This window comes from Tauraco erythrolophus, chromosome 6, assembly GCF_009769465.1.
Source record: "Tauraco erythrolophus isolate bTauEry1 chromosome 6, bTauEry1.pri, whole genome shotgun sequence".
NCBI classification, from domain to species: domain Eukaryota; kingdom Metazoa; phylum Chordata; class Aves; order Musophagiformes; family Musophagidae; genus Tauraco; species Tauraco erythrolophus.
Window position 1 is genome coordinate 975028 of NC_141470.1, and position 27734 is coordinate 1002761.

A 27734-nucleotide genomic window follows, 5' to 3' on the forward strand; every position below is an offset into this window, starting at 1 on the left:
TTGAGAAGAGAAGCAGTGATAACAACAGTTCTGCTTGGAATAAAATACAAGTGACGATGGATAGAATGTCTTTCTGCTTCCTTGCAGGCAAGAGGAAACAGAAGAAGAGAAAACAGGAGAAACAAGGACGGTTCTGTCTGTGGGTTGTTTTTTTTATTGCTATCTGCGAGCTGGTAAAGACTGGAGAAGTAGCAGAAACTCTTCACACGTTTTGAGCCCTGACAAGCTTAAAGGAACTGTTAAATGGATGTGTATTTTTATCTGTGAGGTTAGATTAAAAATTAAAACCGATAAAGAAAAAGACATGAAATCCTGAAATTTTTCTATTCCAGGTCAGTAAGACTCTCGGTTCCTGTAAGGGTGTTGGTGGCACCAGGGTGCACTCAGCCCAGCCTGGCAAAGCCACCCCTTCCAGATGGAGCGGACAAAGGCTCAGTGGTGGGAAAACAACGAGAGTGAGACAGTGGCGACAGTGAAGTGTGTTTCCTTTGGTCATTTTTCCTGCTAGCATTAACAATTTCCTCTGACTGGCAAGAGTGTGGGTTTGAGATTTGGGGTTGATGTGTGGGTTGGGGATTTTTTTTTTGGTGTTCTTTTGTGTTTTGGGTTTTTTTTTTTGAGCCAAATGTGTGACAGGCAGAATTCATCAGCCACCTTACTCATTTCATCCAGACAGGACAGTACGGTACTACAGGGACAGTAGCTTCCCTGCTCACCATTTTGATCCATTAACCTCCATTCTATTGCCTTGCATTTATTGCACATGCTAATATCATACTCAGTCCTCATCGGGGCTAATTTAGTTAAGTTTTGTTGATTTCTGTAAATGCTGTCTTGGAAGAGGCCGAATAGACACAGCATCTAAGGAGAGACACAGCACAGAAGAGCTCCAGTCTACCACTGTGTGTCCTCACCCAGGACAGTGTAGTAAGGAATTGCACAAGGAGTTTTCTCTTCCCAGATGGACAGCCTTAGTGTTGGGCTAGTGCTTTTTTGGTATGAGTAGGGCAGCATAGCAACTGGTTTTGCACCAGTAAGGATTTTGGCTAAAACAAACCCCTTTTTCCTTTGAAGTTGCTGCAATGAACTGAAATTTGTCCAATAATATATTTAGTCAGAATATCCTGATTCACATCTAGTTCAGCAGCACCCAGCCAAGGATTTTCAGAAACATACAGGTATTCGAGACACTTGTGTTTACAGGAGTGTGAACATACTTTCATATTGCTGCCATTTGCTGTTCTGCATGTTGATTTTCTATTCATAGGCACAGCTGCATATGCTTATTTTTCCTTATTTTCCTCATATGCTGCATTTCCTTATTTTTCCTGTTTGAAAACAGGCCATTGTTACTTCATCTCACAAAAAGGAGGTTTTAGCACACTTAAAAATATGGAGCTTTAAAAATGGATTAACACAACAGATAACTGGTATCTGAGCATGCTTTCCTATCCATTACTCACGGAAGCTCTGAGGACCAACTTGGATGAAAGATAAGGTCATAATTAACTTGCCATTAACTGCACTGCATTAGATATTATGCCTAGTAAATACCACTAAGTTTCCTCAGAAGAGTGTGCAGGTCTTGAACATCATACGCTCCATAGGGCGTGGAGTCCGAGGTCAAGATTTCCCTTCCTGCTGATGCAGTTCCAGAATGCCACTGTGGTTGAGACAAATCAGCAGATTGCCATGAAGCAAACACTTATTTCTCTTTTTGACAGAGGAATGAATTCCCTTTGGTTTCTGACCTGAGTGTCCTCCAACAAAGCTTCAACCAATAGTTGTTTTTGTGACAAATACAAGCAAGCAGGATGTGGCCACAGAGGTGACAGTCTGCAGTATTTTTCAGAGCTGCATCTTAAATTACAGAACACCTAAGTTTATTATCAATTACACTAGCTATGTCTTCTAGTAATGAGTAAAGCTATTGGTACCCTTTATAAATGACAGAAGTTTTTTATCTTGAAATATATTCTTTACCTTCTTGGTCCTATATGATACATGGTCTCCCTCGTTAAAAAGCAGACAAGTCTGAAACCTACAGGACAGAGAAACTACCAGAGGTCCTGGATCAGTTAATCTTCCCAAATAGCCCTCCATACGAATAAAAATGCAACATACAGTGCACAGTTTAATTAGTTTATTTTTTAAAATCCTGGCAGAAATATAGCTGTGCATTAATTACAAAATATATTAAAAATCTATCGATACTTCCAAGGGCACAGGAGTACTTTCATTCTGTTCAAATGCAAACCAATACAAACCTTTTAACACTGACCCCAGAATAATCTTTTGCATCCATCATCAATATGTTTGATGTGAAAGCATCACTAAATAGAACAGAAAGGCCACCCTGATTTTATTTCATTAGCAAGTTGAAATCCCTTGATAGCAAACATGACCAGGCATATCATGAGACCACTTATAATAAAACAAGTCTATACATCTCACATTATCTGAGCTCCCACATATACATTACATACCAACATTTTTAGTAAAATAATTTTCCCTGCCCTGCAGGGGAAGACATTCAGAGGCAAAAAAGAAAAGACATTCGCAATATAATTGGAAAATTTGTGCCACAGCAGCTTACAAAATACACATACTGAGAGTGGCTGACTTAAAACACGTTCAAGACAAGAGAAATTTGGAAGATAAAAGAAGCTAAGCCACTTTCTAAACCACCTGGAAATCCAGTAATGCTGCGAAGCATCAGGAGTTACAGAACTAAAGAACCCCATTCCTGAAGAAAGTAAGCAGGAAGCTGGTTAAATCCCCGTATTTCTTTGTATTTGTTTTAGAGACAGCTCTTGACGCTGCATACCTTTCTGCTCCCATTTACGTAGTTCTAGGAATGATACCTCGTTCCACCATGGTAAAACAATTTTTCAAAAGAAAAGACCAGATTTGGATGAAGGATGAAAAACAAAAGAGGCTGTTTCAGTGAAAATATATTTTCACATAGAATCTCTTCATGCTAACCTTAGAAAAGTTTGAATAGAAGATAACAGTCATGAAGACAGATGGTAACAATGTGGACTCCTAAGTTCTTCCATTCTGAAGATGATGTTCTTATTTGTAAGAGAAAGCTCTGGAACTGCAGTTAAAATGAGTAGCAGCTTGGAAAGTGGGGGGAAGAAAGAGGAACATGGAACAAGTAGATGAATAAACATTTCGTGACTCTCTGTAATTTTTCATGACAAAGATTTAACTGATGCTTAGCAAACTAGCTCTGAAAGTCCCTCATGTCAAACTCTGGTGGTACAGTAATTTGGCATCACTCAAGAGTTCTACTTGGTAACAGTAAAACACGAAACCAGTAGAATAGCAGCAGTGAATAAAGCATTCCTATTACTGTGGCCAATACAGCATGATACATGCAGTAGCTTTCTATTCCCTGTTGGTTTGTGCTGTTGTACAGCATTAACCTGAATCGTTTAAACTCCTGAACCTGCCATCGGAGTGAGTTTCCTCCCAAGGCAGAAGTAGATCAGATCTAGCAGATAAAGCTCAAAGCGAAAATTCAGTTCACAATGCAAAGCTCCAAAACGAAAGAAAGGATTAATGCACTTAGTGAGTCTTGGGTATGAACGATTAGAACAGAGACTAAGGACATTTCTGTTAATATCGCCAGGGTTGAGAAAGGAACTGTGGCAGGAAGAAGCTCTCTAATTCCAAGTGGTTCTTCTGCCCCTCACCTCCTTCCCCCCTCCAAAAAAACAAACAGAGAGAAGGGTAGTCTTTGAGCATCTTAGAAAAACATGGATAACTAACGCAGCTTGAAAACGACTGGAGAACTAGCGTACAGTGCCTGCTGCATGGAGCGGGTCTGGGCACTGTCACATACGTTAAAAGGTTAAGAATGATTTAACGACCAGGAACGCTCTAACTGAAGACACTCTGAAACGATTCAGTTAATAGGACAAGGCTATTCAGTATAAAAACTACTTAAGAGGTTTAAAAAGACAGTTTTAAAGCATAGATATTTTCCTACTTTGAGTAATACATGCTCCTCTGTCCTCTAAACACACAGAATACACTAAATAAGTAAATGGCTGACTGCGTTTACCATTAGCCAGGAAGTTTGTGTTTCACTAGTGACAATAACTCCATTGGACACAATCCCTCTTCGACTAATAATAAATTTTACTCATCTGGATATGAGCAAAGCGGTAGGTTGGGTCCTGGAACTTTTAATCTCGTGTAGGCAGGCAGAGCACCCTCCCAAATCCATACACTATAGCAGTCTTTCATTAGCCTTGCATATATGAAGCATACACACTGATGATCCCCATGGGACTGGTTTGATGAGGCCAAATAGTTGGAATACTCTTCAGTACCTTCTAAGTTGCAGTGTCTCAAGCCTTTAGGTTGTTTCACTAGCTTGGAGAAATAACATACATATGCTGATGTATGGCTTAGTTCTTTCTTGGGCATCAGACTGTGTACTGAAGTTATGGGGTTAACAAAACTTTTTTCTTCCTTCCTTTTAAAGACAAGATTCAGAACTTTATCAGCACCATGATAAGTTGAAATTTTTAGCACCAGTGAATTGAACTACTCAGCTTTGACTGGTCATAACTAACTTTTATATGGCATACAGGCAGTCAGAACAGAAAACAGTAATACACGCAACACCAGGAAGCTCATGAATTCCTGACATAGTGAATCTAGTGTTTGGTAAATGAGTAACCATGGAAGCCAGGTTTTTTCCTAAGAGCAAACGGGATTGCAATTTTTCCTTACTCTAATTAATAGGCTTTTCTTCCTCTCCTAAGTGTTGAGGGTGGCCCAGTTCCTATTGTCCAACAGGACAGGAAATACCCACAACAGCTGGATGTTGCTATGGCCAGTTGTCCACCGAGAATTCATAGGAGCTGAAAGAGGTCATACGTTGCCCACACCACCAAGAAATCACTCAAACAGATGCAGGTCAGGAGTTCAGCTTTGACACAAATTCAACAACGGTAAAACCAATTCTGCATCACCCTATCTAGTTAGTACGTACCCTCGCTCACGTATCCACTCACGGCCTGAAAAACGTCCAGCACTAGGAGGAGATCCCACCAGCATAAAGGTATCTCGTTCACATACTACACTTTTATCTTTCTGGTGATGGTGACTGACATTCTGGGCCTGGAGCACACACTTAGAAAAAGATTTATCAAAATAAAGACAATTAGGGGGGCACTTTCAGTCCACACTATAAATATTTCTTCAGTGAACTCAGCTGAGAGTCATTCAGCCTTCTCCACAACACTGCCACATGTATTTCAGAAATACTAGGATCAACTCTACATCCACACACAACTTCCTGAAGCTAACTCTGCAGGAGGGAAGGGTCAAAGCACACCTCAACCCTAGATGACGTGAGCAAAGTCTTAACCTGACTCCAGACTTCAAGAGAAGCAGAGCCAATTCGAAACTCTAGATAAGTCATTATAGAAACTGTCTCCAAGAATTTCTCCAAGCTCTGTGAGAAACAAACAAACCAAACCTCATCTTTATTAAATCAGCTATTTCCCTGCTACAGCATCTATTCCAAGGCACTGAGGCGACAAGATTTACAGGTCTTTTATAATATGACTTAAGTTTTACCAAACTGAGAGGCACAAATACTTCAGTAGGATTTTCCTGTAGGCAGTTAAGTTTTGATTAACACCACTTCATTTAGTTAGCCTGCTACAGAAGTAGCTTATTACTTTCATGGAGAACAATACCAAACATTTGAATATATGACCTCATGCAGAAAAAAAACTATGTCAACAAAAACAAAGTTCTATTCAGGTGAAGATCAACTATGCTGGAAACTATGATCTTTCACAAACGCATCCTGTATGGATGATGAAGCACTCTTGTGGTCAAAGAACATGACCAGTGGCTCCACTCCTCTGGTTAAGACTTACAGGCTACATAGCTCCATCAGTACTGCGGGCTTGAAATCCTTCTCTGCGGAGACTGTTGAAATCTAGACGCGTTAGAACTTCACAGCGCACCAGAAGGGTGTCATCCTTCACGAAGGTTCTCTGTTTCAAGGTTTGCAGGTGCATGAAAGTCACATAACCAAAACCTTTTGGATTGCGGTGAATCGTTGGTCTCTGGAAGGCTAGTAACTCCGGCTTGGCTTCCATTACTTCTTCATGATTCTGCCTTTCGGGGCCTTCTGACTGATCCAAAATAGAAAGTCGTATAGTGCCTTGGAAAGGCCAAGGCAGGTGGCTATCGTATTCTCCTTGCATGGTGTGGACAAACAGAGAGATAAAATTAGCACAACGCTGAGCGTTTGGTAATTGGATATGCAGGCGCAAACATAGCTTGTAGCCAGGCTTTCCAGTGTAGAAGCCAGGACTGTGCATCACGACAGGTCTCTCTTCTTCCTGGGCTTTCTGAAGTCCACTGAAGTTCTCGATCTTCCAGATATAAATACCGTTACATTGCTGTGCCTCCATTTCAGTAATCTTTCCCTCCAAATTTCGGATAGTGCGTTTAAGTTCTGCCATGTGAGTGTTCTGAGTCTCCATTTTAGCAATGAGTTCTCTGATTTGGTGATCTTGTCTTACCAGACGACCTTCTAACTGCTGAATAGTTTCTTTGAAGTTTTCAACTTCTGGATTACAATCATAGGTGGGATGCTGCACGTCTGAGAAGAGGGCAGGCTCAAAGGGTAGGCCATTGATGAAGGGTACAGGATTTGTAGCAGTAACACTGATATTTTGAAAACTCTGAGCCATCATTCTCATGTGAACCTGAGTGAACTCCTGCATATGCCGTGCCAGTTCATTCCTTTGCATCTAGAACGTGAGAGACATGACATTAGGAATGTATCAAACCTTATCTGCAACCACAACTTAAATGTGGCTCTGAAGAAAATCGAACAACTAGTTGCTTCTGTTACGTGAGAAAAACTGGAATGTGAATTGAGGGGTGATGTGACTAACTAGCACTTTACCAATGGAGGGCTCCGAATTTAAGATCACTGTTATGACAAATGAAAAAAGAAGTTCAAATGCCAGTGGGCAAATATTGTTCAACCTTCTTAGTGACATGGTGAAAAAGCGCTAGTGATAAACATACATTTAGTGTTTTTATTGTGTTCTAAATCGGCATTGTGTTCCCTTCACTCATTTGCTAAAATGCTCCATATTGCCAAATACAAAGGTGTATGAAAATTGATGCCGAAACGATGAAGGGAAAAGACTAATTTTTGCGAAGAATCATAGAGTCATGGAATGGTTTGGGTTGGAAGGGACTTCAAAGATCTACTAGTTCCAACCCCCCTGCCATGGGCAGGGACACCCTCCACTACACCAGGTTGCCCAAAGCCTCATCCAACCTGGCCTTGAACACTTCCAGGGATGGGGCAGCCACAACTTCTCTGGGCAACCTGTTCCACTGCCTCACCACCCTCTGAGTGAAAAATTTTCTTCTTATATCCGATCTAAATCTGCCCTCTTTCAGTTCAAAGCCATTTTCCCTTGTCCTATCACTACATGCCCTTGTAAAAAGCCCCTCTCCAGCTTTCCTGTAGGCCCCCTTGAAGTACTGAAAGGCTGCGATAAGAAGTATTAAACAACTAAAAATAAGAACATCCAGACTAAACAATTTTAGAATTTAATCAAATTTAAAGTACTGTCAGATTTTCTTCACTGAACTCTAAGAGCCATAACTGTATTTGGTCACAACTTTGGAAAAAACGCTAGACGCTACTTTATTGACACGAAAGCTGAGAAAACACTCATGGATTAATAAAAGCGAGTTCATCAAGCAAATAATTCAGAGTTTTTTAAATTTGAAAAGCACTTTGGAAAGGCAATGTATCAACATGTAGCGTTTTAAAATTAAGATACCTCGAGGCAAAAACCCCACAAATCACTGAGGATTTGGGCTGGTGAATGAGACAAGAGTAGGAAAACACATCAAAAAAAACCCAAACAAAAACATGCAGAAGGCCTGCATAAAAGGCTTACCTTTTCGGGACACCCAAAGGCACTGTAAAAACATGGCACTGGGGCAGTAGGACAATCATTGTCGTAATGGTTAGGCATCTAAAACAAACCAGATTTGAAATTAATTTTTCCATCAATAGTATTCTTTTATAGCATCCTAAAAGAACACAGCTGGATGGACTCTGAGTAGGTACCTGCAGTCCGATCAGTTTATACCTATATAATTTCTCAAAGAAATATGGAAGTTTTGAATGTTAGCTGATGGTAACAACTGTACATAATCCTTGTACGTACTTCAACAATTCATTGACTTTGTTTTTACCTTAGGCATCAGAAAGCATTCAAGTTTTCTTGCTACAACAAATACCTTTTGTTTCTAGCCTATCCTCAAGCTATATCACAATCCATTTCCTTCCCTTCTGAAGCACTACTTGCACATACTTGTGTCTTTCTCCATCATTTTCTTCCTCAAAAAGCTCAAGTTACTTCAATTTTTCTTATGGTCCGTGCTTTCCAGACCCAATTATCTCACTGCTCTGGATCCTCTCTATCCATTCCCACCTCAAACGCTGGACAGCTTCAGCTGAGGCCTTCTGAGCCCTAAACAGAGGCAAAATACCTGTTTATATAACCCAGCATGTTTGCCTTGTTTAAATACCATGATGAAGTAGAACACAAGCTTAATATAAGTCGACCATTAATTTTAAACCATTACCTAGTTAGCATTCTCTGTTCCCTATTTTTGCAGTTCATTATTCTACCTAATGACAGATTTTTGCCTTTGTTGTTACTGAACTCAATCCTATTTTTCAGAGTATTTCTCCAACTTGACAAGATCATTCTTTATTTTAACACAGGTCACCAACATAGTTACCACCCCACTTGAACAGGGATAGGCTGCAAATTAAATAATATGTATCATTTTTCTGTCAATGAAGTAAATTATTACTAAACAGAAGAAATAATAATGGCTATTACAATAGTAATGGACAAGCAGAATTCCAGCCAGCATCTGCAGTTTCATAGTGGATTATTTACTGCTGCTTTCCAATAGTGGCCTTACAATTACAAATACTCTCCTTCTCAGCCCAAATCAAAGCTTTGTCTTCTACTGTCAGCCATAACCACTGGCAGCTGCTTGGTATTATTTAACTTCCATTCAAGACCAAAAACATGCAGCATGGCCCCTGTCAAGAAGCAGTACAGCTAGACAATGTGCTTTGCAGCCAAAAATCCTACAGAGGTTTCCCAGACTGCAGTCGCAAGCTGGAGCAGCAAGTATTACACTTGCACTGGATGCAACGTTTTCAGAGAGACACAGGCAGAGATTTATTAGCTAGTAGAGAAACTGTTTCTTTAAGTTTAATTTCAGATTAAAGAAGCAATGTGAATGCAAAACATCTGACCCAGATTAAACACAGAGAAAGGTGGTTTCTTACCTGCTCTCTGATGAGCACTGTGTTGCAATATTCACAAAATACGTTGGCAAGTGGGCAGGTTTGGTCATGAAGCTTTAGTTATCAAAAAGAGAGGAAACAATCAATAAAGTTACACAATTTAAAAGAGTGCTAATCACCTCTGATAAGACATTAAATTTTTATTTACATTTCAAATTTTGCATTTAGCTGCATGCAGCTGTGAAACAAAGACAATCCCCTTATCCTGAATAGGATGTTTTCTATAATTACTGTTTTTTCCTGGACTCATACAAGACATTCATAAAGTTGCAGATATTTTATTTCCTAAAGCTCTTATGCTCCAAAGGAGTCTGAATTTCATAGAATCATTGAATGGTTTGGGTTGGAAGGGACCTCAAAGATCATCTAGTTCCAACCCCCCTGCCATGGGCAGGGAAACTCTCCACTACACCAGGTTGCTCAAGGCCTCATCCAACCTGGCCTTGAACAGAATTTATCCAGAAGTTTCTGAAATTCATGTTCAATTGCAGTTAAACTATATGAAAGTTGTTTTTGTTGTTATAGTAGTTGACTATATGAGGTATTTTAGTTTGACAATTCACAGTATGATATCATAAAATGAACAGCCTGTGAGATAAAACACATCCATACACAGATGTGTATAATATCTACATGATACAATGAAATAAAAGGTCAAAAAGGAAAGTACTATCCTCAGTATCATCCAAGTAAAAAATGCAGAGCCAGGAAAAGAATTCAGAAATTATCTTGGTCTTGTGTGTTAGATATCCCCAAAAGATGCAGCTCCTGTGCAAAAGGTGCACATCCTTTCCGCCAGGCATAAAACTGCAAACATAAATATTGCTTTGTGCATCACTTTGGCAGTAGATACCAGCCTCTCTGATGGTAAGGCAAAAAAATCAATGGTTCTTACACCACAAGGTTCCCAAGAAGTTTGTATTTAAACACAATCCTCTCCCCAGCTTTCACCTGTTCTAGACTAATGTCCTGAGTTCGTAGCTTCTCACCTGTGAAACACAAAAGCTCTTCTAGACCAAACCTTTTTTTTTGAAAAAACCCTGATGTTCCACTTACAAGCAAACCCATGTAAAAAGAAGGCTTGAAAACTAAGACTCCTGCTAAGTACCTCTTTATCTTCATAGGCCATTGATGTGGCACAGTTTGGACAACAGACTTGACGCCTCGGACACTCCTGTGTCATGTGCTCTTTCAGATGGTTCTTCTGGAAGGCTCCCTGGCACTGTGGGCATTCCACAGCAGAAAAGTCACACTGCAGCTGGTGCTCCTGAACAAGGACAAAAGAGGGATTTGATACCACAAACAGGCAGTATCATCTCATCTGTTTTCAAGACACAGCACAGTACAAGAGGAACAAACAGCAATCTTTCACGCAAGCAAATCCTTACCCACTTATGCTGACTTGACCAACGACCTCTTATTGTCCCATTACTAAGATCAGGACTTGATGTATTCAGAGCTTTAAGAAGGCTCTCAGGTAAAAATTCAGCTTTATGTTTATCCTTTTAACTCTGTATATTACTTTCCAAAACAATTATTTCAACTAATATATCTAGCTGCTTTGAGGGAATACTAAACTAACTGTAGGAGATTTGGGTGAAGTACCAAAAGACAAACATGAACTATCCTAAAGAGAAAGCTGCATTAGTACAATTTTCATGCACTACGATGTTCACTTGAGAATCACCTAATTACAATTAAAGGCTTGTCAAAAGCCAAATATGTGTAGCTACAGTCTTGAATGAACGACACATTGAATCAGCATAAATGGGCATCATGTGACCATCTATGTTAAGTTATTTCAAAGTTTCACTTGTCCAGAACACAAAGTTCCATATTTTCAAAACTAATTCTCACCTCTAAATGCCTCAGCTCCATCTTCATACTGCAGCCCTTGTTAGGACACTTAACCGTTAACGAAAGGATTTCCCGTTTAGCAAAGTTGTCAGGAAAAAGTTGATTTTCGAGCAGAATTTCGTTGTCTACTGGACACTTGTGACCTGCATCTCTACAACACAGAAGAGAAAGGAAAAAGAGATTCCAAGTTTCCTTTGCCCTTCATTAAATATATTTTTACACTAGCAAGACATAAGTGGCCAAATTATAACACATTAAGAAAGTCCTAGAAAAAAAACGGCATTTATATGGCAATTTCCAGAAAGTATGCAATGTACACCACAGAAATCGACAAATGCAAGTTTCACTAGAGCTGGCATGACTGGGATCCCAGCACTTTTCCAACTCAATAGCTGTTATTTGGACAAATGCCATGATAGATGCTCTGGAAATAAACTTGAGGAGGATGTAAAGAAACTAAGAACTTAAAGTCCTGTTTCTGTAAGTACTTCACATAGCTCAAACATCAAGGAATATTTCACATACTGTTTCAAAATAATCCTTTAAAGATGCAACCATGGCAGGGGGGTTGGAACTAGATGATCTTTGAGGTCCCTTCCAACCCAAACCAGTCTATGATTCTATGATTCTTGGACCTTCTCTCCTTTCTCACTTTATGAACAGCCAAGGTGATAATAGCTGAGAGAAAAAGTAAAAATGTCCTTTTTTTTCCCCAGATTCACTTCATCCATTTGGCATTACTTTTCATACAGCCCATTTCGCTGCTTTTGTTGTACAACCGTTTGATCAGTTGGTCATCCTTCAATTTTTTTGTGTATACAGCAAGGAAGGGTGAAAAAACTCCAGACACAAAAATTACTAATAACTATGAAAATGGCACTGGATTTGGAATAGGGTGTTGTATCTGAAGCCATTTTAACAGCAAACAGACTGGAAGTCAGTGCTGACAAAGTTTGGAGTCGGGTGGTGGGAACGGGTGCATGCAACTTGCACAAGAGAACTAAGTCTGCTCCCCCCCTTCATCAGGTTCTGTCTACCTGCATTTAAAGACAAGAATCTTTAGAAATGGAATAAAAAAGGGATCATCTCCACCAAATTTTCCTCTAAAAAAAAAAATAAAATCCAGTATCAGCTCATTTCTGAAAGTAGTAGGTCAATATATCTGCTCATAATTAAGTAATACAGCTCGAGAGGCATGAGGGATCAAAGCTTCTGAGCTGAAGTGCTAATGGAAATAGCAATAAAATGGAAAAATACATGGGCGGAAAAATGTCAGAGAGCACTTGTGGTGCAAAGATCAAAGGCCAGATCATTGTCTGCCTGCGAGCATGAGGGGAAGTAGAACCTAGTGGGCTGCGGAGACCAGGACAGAATTTGTGTGCTTTGTTGGAAAAGGAAATAATTGCTCAGCAACTCCTTCATCAGCAACACTGCTAGAGGAAGCGGGGGTAAAGCGGAGACTTCAGCAAGAGACAATGAACTTCCTTTCCTGGGTTTTGCTTGCAAGAGCTAGCTCGCCACCAGTCTGACAGTCACACTCCTAAACGGGTGGAAAAAAGAAAAGATCTAGCGTGCTGTTTTGTTTCACAGCTCCCTGAGCCACGATCAGCACGCTGATATCGGTCAAAGCCCAGAAGCGTCCCGCACTTGGCAGGCAACCCACAGGAAACCAATTTTCACAGGTGTAACGTGGCTACAAATACTCTGTTTAGTGAAGTACAGGGACAGGTCAGTAAGCCTGTGGATAAGACAGCAGCCTTATTTCTACACAGAAAACCTGATCATGCATAATGACAGTCAACAACAGATTAATTTTAAATAACCATTATTTCTGTAAGTACTTCACATAGCTCAAACATCGAAGAATATTTCACATACTGTTTCAAACTAATCCTTTAAAGGGTCCCCAGTCTAAATAACTAGCAGACACAGGGTGAAAAAAGAATTAATGGCAATCTTCCAATGATTACAGAAAGGAAAGAGCAATAACTTGTTGTAGTATATTAAACAGACTTCAAACACCATTTGCAAGGATTGGGATTGCATTTAAAAGGCTGCTTAGATCCATCTACAAAGTTGTTGCTACACATTTCCTATCAAAGAATTGAGTTCTAATTTACATTACAGCGAATGCTTTCCTGTGCTGGAATTACTTCTCACATTAGGCTGTGCCACCTGTGAAACAATAATCATCTGCTGCAAAGTACAATGTATATTCCTATAATTTCCCTTGAAATTCTATGGTATGAAAAGTGAAGCCAGAATCATTCTGTTTGAAGAAAAAGCCTGCTCCATGATAACTGAGGAGTTCCGCCTGGAAGCGGGAACAGGCGGCACACGTCTTAGCTGGCTGTTTGATGAGCTGCTGTCATCCAAAGCCTCCCTTGCAGTTCCGTGTCAGCTCACGATTCTGCTTTCTGATAAAGAGAGGTTCTGATGTTTGGCGAGCTCTACGACAAGTCAGCTTTGACACAAGGTACAGGAGAGGAAAGACTAGAGTGAAATTTAGTTAGCTACTGCATTTGAACCTAGTTCTTCTAAAATTTCTCATCAAGTTACTTTGTAGACAGTAACGTTTGTAAACTATTACTTGCAGTTAGGTAGATAAGCTTCTTCACTACCATGACTCATAGCACTTCAAAGCACTTCAGACAGTTTTAGAAGTTGCCAAGACTTTCTAGGAGGCAAACATTTACTGTGATCAAATCCATCTGGTCTAATCATGTACTTCACATTGTAAGATCCAACAACTCTAGTCTTTAAAAGCTTTTTTTAAAAAAAAATCTTTCCAGCTGCAGCCACTTCTTCAACATGGATAAGAGAAGAGCAGCTGACATCATCTACCTGGACTTGTGCAAAGCATTTGACACTGTCCCACACGACATCTGTGTCTCCAAACTGGAGAGACACAGATTTGACAGATAGACCACTCTGTGGATAAGGAATTGGCTGGATGGTCGCACTCAAAGAGTTGCAGTCAATGGTTCAATGTCCAAGTGGAGACCAGTGGTGTTCCTCAGGGGTTGGTATTGGGACCAGTGCTGTTCAGCTTTTTTGTTGGGGACATGGACAGTGGGATCGAGTGCACCCTCAGCAAGTTTGCTGATGATATCAAGCTGTGTGGTGTGGTCAACACACTGGAGGGAAGGGATGGCATCCAGAGAGACTTGGACAGGCTGGAGAGATGGGCCTGTGTGAACCTCATGAAGTTCTGGGGCTGCATCAAAAGAAGTGTGGTCAGCAGGTCAAAGGTGGTGATTCTGCCCCCCTACTCTGCTCTCATGAGACCCCACCTGCAGTGCTGTGTTCAGCTCTGGGGACCCCAAAATAAGAAAAACATGGAGCTGTTGGAGCGAGTCCAGAGGAGGCCGTGAAGATGATCCGAGGGCTGGAGCACCTCTGCTATCAAGACAGGCTGAGAGAGTTGGGGCTGTTCAGCCTGGAGAAGAGAAGGCTCTGGGGTGATCTCATAGCAGCCTTCCAGTACTTAAAGGGGCTACAGGAAAGCTGGAGAGGGACTTTTTACAAGGGTGTGTAGTGATAGGACAAGGGGCAATGGATTTAAATTCAAAGAGGGGAGATTTCCACTAGATAGAAGGAAGAAATTCTTCATAGGAGGGTGGTGAAGCACTGGAACAGGTTGCTCAGAGAAGTTGTGGATGCCTCATCCCTGCAAGTGTTGAAGGCCAAGCTGGATGAGGCTTTGAGCAACCTGATAAAGGGGAAGGTGTCCTTGCCTGTGGCAGAAGTTGGAACTAGATGATTTTTGAGGTTTCTTCCAACCCAACCCATTCTGTAATTCTATGGACAACTACAATTGTTTGAAAAACTGCTTGTCCATCCTTTAAAATCCTTAATCTCTGTGTTCACTTGAGCTAGACAGTGGGGAAACAAGCATAAACAGAAGCAATTGTTTCCTTATCAAATAAAGGCTGTGACAACCACCTAATGAAAAAAAACAGTACTTAGAGAATGTAAAAATCATTGTACATTTTCATTTGAGTTCTGTAGAAGCTTCTCAATGACATGAATCAATATTGTACTGTAGACACTACACACTCCAAATCAATATAGCTTGATCCATGGATCCCAATTAAGCATGCAATTCAATCCCTTCAGGGATTCAGAGGGGTCTGGCAATTCAAATTGCCTGCTCTGCTTTCACAAGCATTCACTCAATCTGCACTCCAAAGACAGATTTCAGTGGTGAACAAGGAAAACATTTACTATCCATGAAGCGTCTGAAATAGCACAGTGATGATCCATAGTCTCCAAGACGAAAGATGCTTTCCACCTGTGTTTAGCATTCACTGAAACAGTCAACACTATAGAAATTAAGTAAAAGAAGCAAAAGCTTCTGGTCATTGCAACTGTTTGCAGACCTAAAACTCGGAGCAGAGCAAATGCTCTGTTAATTTAAAAAGGAAGAGAAACCATCTCCCATGCTTGGGCTTTAAGAAGGAAGTTTCTCTACCTGCTACAAGATGTTGTGTTCTGAGCACGGGTTCACTGCAGTTCCTCGCTCAGTCCTGTGGTAACTTCTAACCAGTGACTGTAACTCTGCAGCTCATCCGCAGAAGAAATTGAAAACAACATCACCTTAGCTGTTAAGGATCTGAAAGACTAGAAATGAGAGACCCATTTTTGGTCACTTGAAGTTTAGCAATTTTCCCCTCAGTTTTCAACCTAGGAATTCTGTTGTCTTTGAAAGGATTGGTGAGCAGACATTTCTAAAGCTCAATGTACTTAAGTACTGACTAATTTACCTTCAGGATTTATAGACATCATACTCCCAGGAGAAGCTTTAAAGATTTCTTTTCATTCTTCCAGAAATACTCAAAGTATAAAAGCCACTACTGCAACAAATAGAGCAAGCTCAGAAAAAGCAAGTAAGGAATTCCAAAATTTAATGGCCTTTTTTAGTACAAACATCTAATTCAATGCTTACAAGCATGCATGAAATTATCTACATTAACCTCTTGAAAGAATTTAGGTTAGAATGTGCAGAGCAAAGGCCAGCAAGTGAAGCCAACTGCTTGTGCCTAGAGAGTTGGATTGCAGTCAAAGCTGACAGGTTGGGGTTTGGGTTTTTTTTTTTTCCTTCTTCCATGCACCTGGCTGACCCAAATACCACTGAGCGATGCAGGTGGGTGGGGCCTGACGGACTTCTCTTGCAGAAGTAGGAATATAGTGAACAACGTGAGGGACTACACAAGCAGGGTGATCTCATGCTGGTGGAGAACTGAGCATCTCTCAGCTTCCTCTGAAGAATCCACAAGCGAGTCATGTTTCATGGATGAATTTGCATCTTTTCTCAGAAATGTTGATGAAGCTAATGTTAACAAGAACTGGGCTGCAAAGACACGCAATAAATTTTTGCACTTGATAGGAAGGAAAGCAGCCTGCTCTTTGCTATCCTAAGTAGGGAACGCAAAATTAAGTTTATCTTCTTGTACTCAGCTCCAACATTTCCCTCCTTGATCTAAAAGGGATGTCATGAAGAAACACAGCAGCATCAGATACAACAGTGACAGAAGCTACAGAGAAGCACACAAACCCCCAAAACCACTGGATTCAGAGAACATCATTACTGGCATATGATTAATTTAGTGATCTACAAATGACGGACCATGGAGAAAAATGAATGGAATAGAACTATGGATAAATGGTATGCAAAACCAATCAAAAAAGCACTGTCCATTTTGCATGCTAAAAATAAATGCCTGGCAAAACCACCGTTGTACAGTAACACTGAAGACAACCTCATGATCTTTACACAAAGGTATGCAAAGTAAGGTTGGAAATGAACCAATTCTCTATGTGGGTCACACAAAATTAAATATTTAGATTCCTACCAATGTACTGTGACATTTGAGTTCAGTGAGCAACTGATAAGAAAAAAAATCTGGCTTATGCTGAGAAGGAAAAACCTACAGCCTAACATTTAATCTGTTCTCAGTGTGTTCCAATACTTATTGACACGTGTAGGACGCTCATGACTGTATTCCAGGTTTGAGGGAAGTGTACTTTCTGCGGTTCCTTGCTCTTTCCATCAGTCATTTTTATGAGCCCAGCCTATTCTTGCCTTCATATCTCATTCCCACTCCCCCATGTGCCACCTAGTTTCCTCTCTCAGCACTTTGAGAGTATTCCCTCACTACATTCCCTCTTCCAGCTCAACAAGGAAGCAGCTGATTTCAAGTGAAGAACTGAAAGCACGAGTTGCCGTATCTGCACCAAGAAACCACGTTGTCTGTAGTTGCCTTAGTTATCAAGAGAAACAGTCATAGGGAAAAGACAGGTTATATAATGGAGTTTATTTGGAGGATAATAAATTGGAGGATAAATTCAGCCCATTTTTGGGCTGCAAATGGAGTTTATCTGGAGGATCTGGCTACTTTTTAAAAGCTAATGTCTACTCAATCAAATTTTTAGATTCATAACTTGGGTAAATTTGTATAAATGGCAAAATATCTGAAGTTCATGCAATCTCCAAACTCATGACACTTTGGCCATACACAGTGTTGAATTATAAATTCCCAGAGTTCTGTTAGCATTCACTGGTAATGCACCTTAAGCAGTTCTGTTCAGTTTACATTGCCCTTCAACTGCTCTGCTTTGGTAAATGAATTCCTTCTTAAAAGCCACTTCCCTAAATTTCCCTTTACCTGATGGATTTGACGATGCAGCCTTTGCAGAAACGGTGCCCGCATGGTGTCTGCACCGCTTCCCGAAGAGCCATCAGACAGATGGGACACTCGTATTTACTTTCCAAGGGTGGATCGAACTCCACATCATATCCTTGAGTTTCCTCGGTGAAGGAACTCGGAGGGTTTCCGGTCCCACTGCCGATGCTGACGCTGTCTTCCTTCGCTCCGACGCTGCAGGCGCTGGCCATGGCTGCACAGCAGCCACTTTCCACGTCTCGGGCTCCACAACTGTCGTCACTGTAGAGCAAGCTCATAATAGCTGATCAAGTGCCACAGAAATGCTGTGCAAGATGAAAAAAAAAAAAAGTGTTAATTGAAAATATTCCAAGACCTTCCTCTCCAGTCAAGAACAGATTTTATTTCTGACCAGAAACACTGGAACGGCGGTGAGGATTTGGTTCTACTCAAAATCACCAGGTTTTGTCCCAGTTTGTTATCTGTCTTTTTTACTTATCTTGTGACACATAGGAAGGAGCCCTGCATCCTGTCAGCCTAGTTCGAACACACACAAACACACCTTTCTGTAATCTCATTCATCTAATTTCTGTAAAAAGAGGAATACTTTTAATCCTTGCTGTGTTTCCTGAAAATGCCGCTTTACCCCTTCAGTAGTATTTACTTCTAAGCATTCAAATATAATTTGCATGCAGAATGCTTTACAAAACCAAGTTTTATTGGATAACGATAGCTCAATTCCGTATTTTCCTTGCAGTGAATAAAAGTTATTTAACATTCCCTGTATAGAGCGATTCACAGCAGAGGTTTCAGATTGGTTTAGGTGCATGTCCGCAAAAAAAACGCAAGTCCAAGTACCCTAAGCAAGCAGATGCTGTGCTGCAAATGAAATTCAAACATACAGCACCGCTGATAACATTTTAAAAACTGCCAATAGGGCTTTCAATTGAGTAAGAAGCTACACGTGAGATAAGGCTAATAATTCCACAGCTCAAAAGCTATCTACAAACTACTACTACTCAAACAGAGTTCTTGCTCTCCTTTCCCTCTTCCAGTCTAGCAGGCAGGGGGGACAAGGGACATGGCTGTAAGAACAGAAGATAAAAGTCACGTTTCCCTGAAGAACGGTGAGTGGCATAGCAAAGCCTGCTTTTAAAATACTGCTCACAAAGCACGTTGAACTTGTAGGTACGGAATAAAAAAAAAAAAATGCTGGCACCTCCAGATTGCCACTGTTTCTATATTGAATGTGGAAACTTTAAAGAAAGGTCTAAATAACAAACGTAAACTCTAAAAGTCCAAGAAATTTTCCTCTCTCAATTTTTTAATGGTTACAATCATTTTCTTAGAATCCTGTTGTGGTTAGTTTTCTATAAACGACATTTCTTTGAAACACAGAGGTTATCACCAGCTGCAAGGCAGGATGAGTAGGCTGAGGGCTACAGAGCTGGGCATGCAAAACAAGCCCACTAAGCCCAGATTTGATCTTCTTTTGCACAGCAGCATCAGCAAAGGTCTCTTGCAACGTCCACCTACAACACCACTACAGCATTTAAAGCATATTAGGGATGGAAATCTAAGGATTACTCAAGAGCTGAACTGCAAGGATTGTTGATCTGGATGCAGAATGAACAGGGTTACCTTGACCATGAGCTCACAAGACAGAACTTTTTCCTGCCTTTATCAGAATTTGAACACCATAAGTCATTTTAACAAAATGTTCATGGATAGGAAGACGACATACAGGTAGCTTTGTTTGGGTACTTATTATATGAAAGCTCAAGATTACATCAACAGAAACACTAATCACACAAAGCCCCAACTAGCATTTACTGGAAATGTATTTTGAACACATGCAATGTAACAGAAATGCACTTCAGGCCACCTACATAATAAACAATTAGCAATACTGTCCATGCTAACAGTATATGACCTATTTTTTTCCAGTTATCCAGACAAAAAAAAAAAAAAAAAAAAAAAAAAGGCACATCTACCAAAGAAAACCAAACAGGCAGTTACCGTATTTCCGTCACTTACAGTTAGAATCAAAACAGAACTTTTATTCTCTTGTGTAAATATGTGACTTTCCATTTTGTTGAGGTTTGCAGAGGTATAAGAAGTATCTGAAGAGTAGCGTTCCTGACATTTCCAAAATACTATTAAAGTACAGAGTCTCAAAGCACAATTTTGACAGTTTGGAGTTGTACTGAACTGGTCAGCAATGCTCACTTCATGCAGAAATAACTCATTTCCATTGTTAAACTAACAGAAATTTTATTTAACAGCTGCTGCAAAGGATGATTAGTCCACAGGCCGTATTTCGCAAAAAAAAAACCAACAGGAACTAAGTTAGGCCAATGGAGTGGGAATGTTGGTATGCAGGATATCAGAATTCACATGCCAGCCTAGGACTGAAAAATTCACATTATTCTAAGCCACAAGGGTATATTTAGTGAGACTAAAAGGGAAGAAGAACATATATCTCTTTAACAATGTCACAAAGGAATTCAGGAAGCCACAAGGAGGAAAATATAACAGCTTTACCCAAATTCAGCTGTCACGTTAATTACAAAGAGGCGCACGACTCTTCCCTTGTTCCTAGGAAAAAACTATACTATTTGAAATATAGTTCTTATAAGGAAGAAAATGGGATCTGACTCAGTACAATCTCGAAAGTCAAACACTTTGCAGAAGTGTCCCGACAGCTGAAGACTTGGTGTAGAATGCTAAGAGGTGTACAAGTGGTACCCTCTTTGCCTGTTTAAATTGTTTCTGCAGACACAGCAGGTATGTAGGTTCAGTTTACAGAAACAAAAATCCTGTACCAGAGTCATTTTAATGAATGAGTCACTGCAACCAGTCAACATCCCAGTCTCACAGAAAAATCCCCTTATTCAGTGATATCCCCCACTCCCACATAGAGCTTTTTGTCTCCATACAACCAAGGGGTTCAGAAAAAAAAAAGTGGCTCCTCTTTTTAAACAGGGAAATTCAGGCACAAAGACACAACTTAAAGTAATTAGGAACTAGATTTTTAATTTTGTTCATGTTTATCTAAGATAGGATTCCTCCTCCTACTCTTACCTATTTCATCTTACCCATAAGGAAAACCCTCCATCCTCCACACGTAAGTGTGGGGCAAGGCACAATTTTCCAAATCAAATCCACACTGCTGTTACTCAGCCCATTAACTGAGGCCTGATTGCTCCACCATACTTTAAAACAATTCTTCTACAAGTTGTAATTACTGCAGTAGGAATTAGTTCTGTTGCTTGTGGCACGTATTTTACCCTCCAAGAGTAGGAACACAGATTCAGCCTTCCTGAACAGAGCAGTGCTAGAGCAAAACCAATTAGAGAATACTTTGAATGTCGATAACAGGTCTTTCCCCCAGAGAAGGTGGAACAGACAATTTGGGAGCCCACTGTAGCAGTTTTGCATGTTCCTCCCCCGGGGAATTTAAAAAAAAAATCCAGGCTAGAAGGGGATGGATTTTAAAACCCAAACCAGCATATATCCCAAAATTCACATCAAATTGCTACCCTTTCTTTTTGATTATGAAATAGATTACCAGGTGAAGTAACACCTAAGAAACATCCCCCCAAAACAACAGCAGTTTTTCCTCCTATGATAACAGTTGTTCTTTCTCTGTGCTGAACAAAACTGAGTTGAATACAACAATATGCAAAGATTAGTTTACAATATCTTGTCTACACCATGACCTTTAGAATTTATCCATTTTTTGATGTAGATAGTTTAATACATTAAACACTTGGGTAGCTGGCTCTATGACCTTTTTTGTTTGGACAACATTCAGCCTCCAGATTGAGGAAAAACTGAAATTAAACTGGATCATTATATTGTAAGTCTTTTTTTCCTAGTGTGAAGTTTCTCAGGCAGAGAAAGCCTTAAAATTATGTTTGATAATACAACTAAAATGCCCTTTTCTAGAGCTAGGAAGACCTATCAGACTTGTCGAGTAGACAGATAACGGGTTTTAGCTTGCACACACAAGGCATCCAAAGTCCTTGGGCCAGCAAAGGCTGACTTCTCTCTCCAAGGTAACAGCTGGATTGTTTGATGACAGAAAGGAAGGTGCTTTCCAGGCTAAATGGAAATGGCCAGAATTTGTGTGATCGTTATTTGTGCTGCAGAAATCCAGAATGCCCTAAGGATCAAGTCTTCATGTCCTGGAAAAAATGCAGTTAAGACTACAGGGAGAGCCCATACTACTCTTCCGACTTTCAGATTAAACCATAAGGAAACCTTTCTGCAGTAAGTAACCTGTGCTGCTTTGCTATTTACACAAAGTGATTAGGCTGATGTGAGATAACAGAGTCAGAAGAGCAAACTCCTGCAAGAATAATGAACCTTATCATTGACAATTTTGAAACAGAATTAAAAACCACCCATATTTTAAACTAACGCACGCAACGAAACTCAGTACTCTGATTTGAGAAGCCCCACAGTGTAACAGAGTTTAGGTAGGACTTTGACAGATTTTCACGCTCCGAAGAGCCACAGAATTGATTCAGAAACTTCTCTAAGTCAAAAACCATTACTTTCCTAAAAAATTCACTCAGTAGCCATATAAATATCAATACAGAAGACTACTCCAAATCTCTTTTCTTGAAGTTCATAAATGTAATTAATCTGTCTGCAGCCTGGCCAGCATGCAGCTGGCAGGGAAAACGCCTTCAATGCCGCATGGACAGAAAAACTGGCCAAAATTCTCTTTTCTTCTGTCTTGCTGAGAACACTTTTGGACATATCGATTTCTGGGTCATGAAACCCACAGACCAGTGGAGTGACTTTGGATAATTTGTTTACGAAGCAACACTTGCAACACTTATTCCCAGGCATATGAATCAGTGGGCTACTGCCAGCTGATAAGCACTGTGTGTTTGCACTGTGAGGTTTGTAACCATCATCATCACTGTGGCCTCCTTCAGGCAGAACATACAAAATTGTGCAAGTCCCTTCTAATTAATACCTATAAAACACTTTGATTTCAAAGCTATCAAACGGCTAGACAAGCCAAAGCAACAGGAGATCTGGGCAGAACTCATAACTGCAAAAAAACAATTCTGGTTTCTTGTAAACACCTGCAAGCATGTTGCAAACATTCTGCTAACAACTTTTTTTTTTTTTTTACTAGCACACTAACTGTTGAGACTTCTAAGTCTTCAAGATAACCCCGATACTTATCATTTTAACACGTGAACCTAAAGACAATAATTTTTTTTTTTGAGGCAAATACAATCAAACAACAATTTTAAAAGCTCATGAGACACTATCAAGAGCTCTTGCCACTGGAGCAGAGCAGCCTTTGGGGGTTTCTGAAGCTTTCCAGGTGACTTCCCTTTGCTAGGAGAAAATGCTGTCAGGCTTTAATCATATATGTATTCTTATGCTTAAGTGTTACTTGGGAAACTAGATGGTGACACATCTCCAGTTATGTTCATATATTATCCTACTTCAGTATGTCAAAACAAATTTAATTTTAGCAAGCAGTGGAAGTGCACTATACTGTATTGAACACCAAAATATTCCATGGGTTTTTCCATAATCAAAAAAACAACCCAAACCAAAAATCCCCCAAACTTTTCTTCAATTTATTAACTTGTAGAGACGTTTCGCTGAGAATTGTTCCGATTAACAAACGCAAGGAAAGCACTGTTAGTGAGAAGAGCAATAGTATTTAATTATTTGCTTTGGCAGAGGCTCTGGTCTCTTTGACCTCCGCTATCCCTCCGCACACGGAGAGGACTTGGAGATATACATTGTGCCTTTCTATATTCCTCAGCAGATCTGCAGAGAATTTAAGATGCTGCCATAATGGGGACACAGTAAACATCAGGAGAGAAAGTACTTCAGGAAGAGGCACGGAGGAGTACGGCTACGAACAAACGTCATTTCCGCAAGGCACAGTCTCCTGGCTACATTTAATCACCGTCTACCTCAATGAGCACAAAGTTTGTACCCAGCCTCAGTGAAACGATTTGAGACCCTGGGAAAAGAAACAGTGCACACATTCTGAAACAACTGAAACGTTTCTCCTTTTCACTCCACCTTATGTTTACTTTTATTTTCTTTTTGACACGCTATTTATATCTGGAATCTTTTATTGTCAGCTTAGCAGCCTAGATCTAAAAATTCTTTATATTTGTTTAGCCAATTTGTGCTACTGAGATACAAAAGGTACTCCAGTACTTAAAAGGGGGACTACAGGAAAGTGGAGAGGGACTTTTTACAAGGATGTGTAGTAATAGGACAAGGGGCAATGGATTTAAATTGAAAGAGGGCAGATTTAGATGAGATCTAAGGAAGAAATTTTTCACTCAGAGGGTGGTGAGGCACTGGCACAGGTTGCCCAGAGAAGTTGTAGATGCCCCATCCCTGGCATTGCTCAAGGCCAGGTTGGATGAGGCTTTGAGCAACCTGGTGTAGTGAAGAGTGTCCCTGCCCATGGCAGGGGGGTTGGAACTGGATGGTCTTTGAGGTCCCTTCCAACTCTAACCATTCTATGATTCTTCTTGACATATTCACCTCATGAAAGTTCAACAAGTGAAGAAAAAGCACGTTCACCTGAGACGCTTTTTCCCTCTGAAGTTCTGTCAGCATAAGTACCTACTGTGCACATTGTCTTTTTAAATATAGCAACAAGTTTTTAAAACAGAAAGCAGTACTGCAGTGATGCAATACGACAAAACTTAAAAAGCCATTTGTCTTGGCAACTTTGCATTCAGTGGAGCCCGACTGAGCTCTGCAAATCTTTAGCTGCTGAGAAAAGCTGAAGGTAACATGGAACACGCAGAGTAACTATGCCCAAAGTGGTACCTGCCATGAAAAAAATCCAAGTGCTTTTATCATTAGACTTCTGTGACCTTTCTTCCTTCTGATGCCAGTGGGACTAGTTTCACAGCCCCTTCATGCTCTGGAAAGACAAAGCAGTTTGCCTGCAAGTGTTCACACAGCAGATGAACACGGGGTAAATGCACTCGAGATGTTAAATGAGCTGTTCGTGAAGCCAGTAACTTTGCCTTCCGCCGTTCCTTTTCCGAGCTCTCCCTCATGGAAAGCTTCGCATCAACACTTTCTGCATCATCGTGCCAACAGTATCTAAGACACAACAAAATCCACGTAGCTCACGGGGAGCTCTGCAGCATTCTCAGAGGCAAACACGGAGAAACACTTTCAGCTAGCTTTAACTACCGGGTATCAAGGTTATAATTAGAATATTTTCCTCCCACCTACAGCTGAGATGTCTGTTTAAGTACGAAAAAACTCACTGTGACCTACCTAAACCAGAGAAAAGTGATGGAAAGTACTATTGAAGTCATAACTTACTACTCGCGTTAATACATTTACCATAAATACTAAGCACTGCCAGCCTGTCACAGAAAACAGAGCTAAAACAGGTTTTAGAAACTCTGAACAGGTTTTAGAAACACTGACCCCTCTTGCAAATTATCCTTGCAGGCCTTTAACGTGTGTTCCCGAAAAATTTACTAAGTATCTCCATTTCACAGCTGGAAAAACAGCCCACTTTTAAGGTGATGCACTCAGGAACTAAATCCAGTTCACAGCCCGGGAGCTCCCCGCTGCCGTCCGACGGCGCACCCCGGGCGGGTGAGAGGCGACAGAAAGCCCCTCCGGCCCCGCTCCCGCCGCTCGGGGGAAGCGGCGGAACCCGAGCCGCTGCCGGGGGGCACGGCGGGCACCACCGCCGCCGGGCTCGCCCGCGGACCGCCGCCCGGTTTCAATTTCGGAGCCGCACAGGCCCGGCGCGCCTCCGCCGGGGCTACCGCCCGCCGCACCGCGGGCCCTGCGCACCGGCGAGCCGCGGCGCGACGGCCGTGAGCCGAGACGGCTCGGCATAAGGGCGGCTCCGCCCGGCAGCGGGGGCCGCGCTGCGCTCCCGAGCCAGCAGCTCCGGCCCGCGGGTGGGAAAACCGACAGTCGCCGCACGCCTGCCCGGAGCGCGCCGGCGGAGCCCCGGCCGACCCCTCGCTTGTCAGACACCCCCGGCGAGCCGGCAGCGCCCCGCCCGGCCGCCCCCCGCCCGGACTCACCGCCGGCCGCTCCCCGCCGAGCGCCGCTTCCGCCTTCTCCTCGGGCGGCGGCGGGCGGCGATGGCGCGGGCCAAGCGCGGCGCACCGAGGCGCCGCGGCTGCCGCAGCGCCCCCTACCGCCGCGGCGGGGAACGGCGGCGCGGGCGGCCCCAGCGCTGCGGCTGCGCGTCCGCGGAGCTGCGCGGCCGGGACGGGGCTGTCCCGCGTAGGAGCCGCCCTCCGTCTCTGCGTGGTGGGCAGCCTCGCCAGAGCTGCGGCAATCAGCGCGAAGCTGTCACCTCTTCCTTAAAAAATAAATAAAACCGTCACCGCCAGCAGTTGATTTTACTGCCGTACCAGTTTTCGCTCCGCGCTGCTGCTGCTTTTTGGGAATAACAATCGGGATTCGCTCAGCTCCGCGGCGAGTGCTGTTAAAAATGAGGCGTTGAAAGCTGGTGGAGGGGAGTTCTTGTGAATGGCTTGGGATTCGAAAAAAAAAAAAAAAAAAAAAAAGCCATTTCTCGATGTAAAACAAATTCTTAATAGAAATAATTTTCTGCCTCAGCCTCAACAGACCCAAGGGGACTCCTGCAGGAACTGAAGCGAGGTGCCCTACCTCCCTCAGGGCGAGCACTGAGGTTAGCCTTTCCCGGTGGCTTGCGACAACAGGCAATTTTAAGGAAGTGAAAAACCGGGACAGAGCAAAAGCAGAGACAGCTTAATTTCCTTAAAAACAAACAAGGGGAATTTGGTTGTTGTCATCAGTGAGTTTTCTTGACGAGAATCTCCGACTAACACATATTTAAATCCAACAAACACTTCTGTTCCCAGAGTTTGGATGGATATAAGCTGGGGGGGTTGTGGGGCCACAGCTTTTTCATGATTTTCAGTGTCTTCAGCTGTGCACCATGCTCCCTGGGAGCTGGAACCAGGGGCTTCTGCCATCACTAACCTGTCTGTCTCCCTCCCAGTGCTGAGCTCCCAGGCACAGGCCGGGTGCTGCTTCTGGAGCGAAGGCACATGCCAGACCCTAACACACCTCTGTGAGCGCTGCTTTTGTCCAAAATGTAATTACGTTTTATTGTTAGGAGCTGCCAGGAAGCTAAGAGTTAGGGGAGAGAGATAGCTGGGTCATCAGACAGGGCTCCAAAGTACCACAATAAAGAAATAGTTATATTAAGAATAAAGAAATAGTTATATTAAGAATAAGTGAAATAATTAAAAATTTTGTAGACCCTTTCCTGGGCAGCTGGCTGAATTTCAGAGCTATCCTTTTTCTCCTGCCAAGTGAACAAACTGTATGGAACTTTCCTTAGCTGTAAAATGAGGAAATTCATCATTACATATCTTTGTAGAACAGATATCCTTAGATGGAGAGTTTTCTGTGGCTGAAAAATACCAGTTTTAGTAATCTGTAAGGTACCCAGACCATTGATGTCCAGCCTATTTTAATTGAGAATTCAAGGAATTTATCTGGAGTTTTTATTCCAAGCGTAAATGAAATGTCTTTATTCAGGGCAGGTTTTTCCAAATCTGTGTCATTTATGGGAAGCTTAGGATCACAGGCATATATTAATGCCCATGCTGTAACAGAAACCAATGCAAAAATGCTTTTCTCCACTCGGTGGTGCCAGTTGCATACGGAAAACATTTTCCAGCGCTGAATCTGTTGAGCGTTTATGCTCATACGGACATAAACCCCAACCAAAGCTGTAGCAATTCAAGATCAATTAAAACCTTTAGTTGCCTGCA

At 41.6% G+C, this 27734-nt stretch overlaps 1 protein-coding gene across 1 annotated transcript; it reads right to left on the reverse strand.

The window, feature by feature from the left end:
* Positions 1–3030: 3030 nt before the first annotated feature.
* Positions 3031–26047, reverse strand: TRAF6 (TNF receptor associated factor 6). The gene is made up of 7 exons (XM_086613556.1): positions 26004–26047; positions 17932–18254; positions 11264–11414; positions 10515–10673; positions 9389–9460; positions 7971–8048; positions 3031–6794 (listed from the first exon to the last, which is right to left on the reverse strand). The coding sequence occupies exons 2-7, from the start codon at positions 18225–18227 to the stop codon at positions 5913–5915; spliced, it is 1638 nt and encodes a 545-aa protein (XP_086469682.1). The 5' UTR covers positions 18228–18254; positions 26004–26047; the 3' UTR covers positions 3031–5912.
* Between the last annotated feature and the right edge of the window lie 1687 nt (positions 26048–27734).

Bases quoted from the DNA above. Each gene is read 5' to 3' on its own strand.
- TRAF6 (XM_086613556.1), bottom strand. From the start codon at position 18,227: ATGAGCTTGCTCTACAGTGACGACAGTTGTGGAGCCCGAGACGTGGAA. The intron at 11,415-17,931 runs GTAAAGGGAAAT...TCTGTGTTGTAG, and splicing joins TGCATCGTCAAATCCATCAG to AGATGCAGGTCACAAGTGTC. The intron at 10,674-11,263 runs GTGAGAATTAGT...GTCCTTGTTCAG, and splicing joins TGGAGCTGAGGCATTTAGAG to GAGCACCAGCTGCAGTGTGA.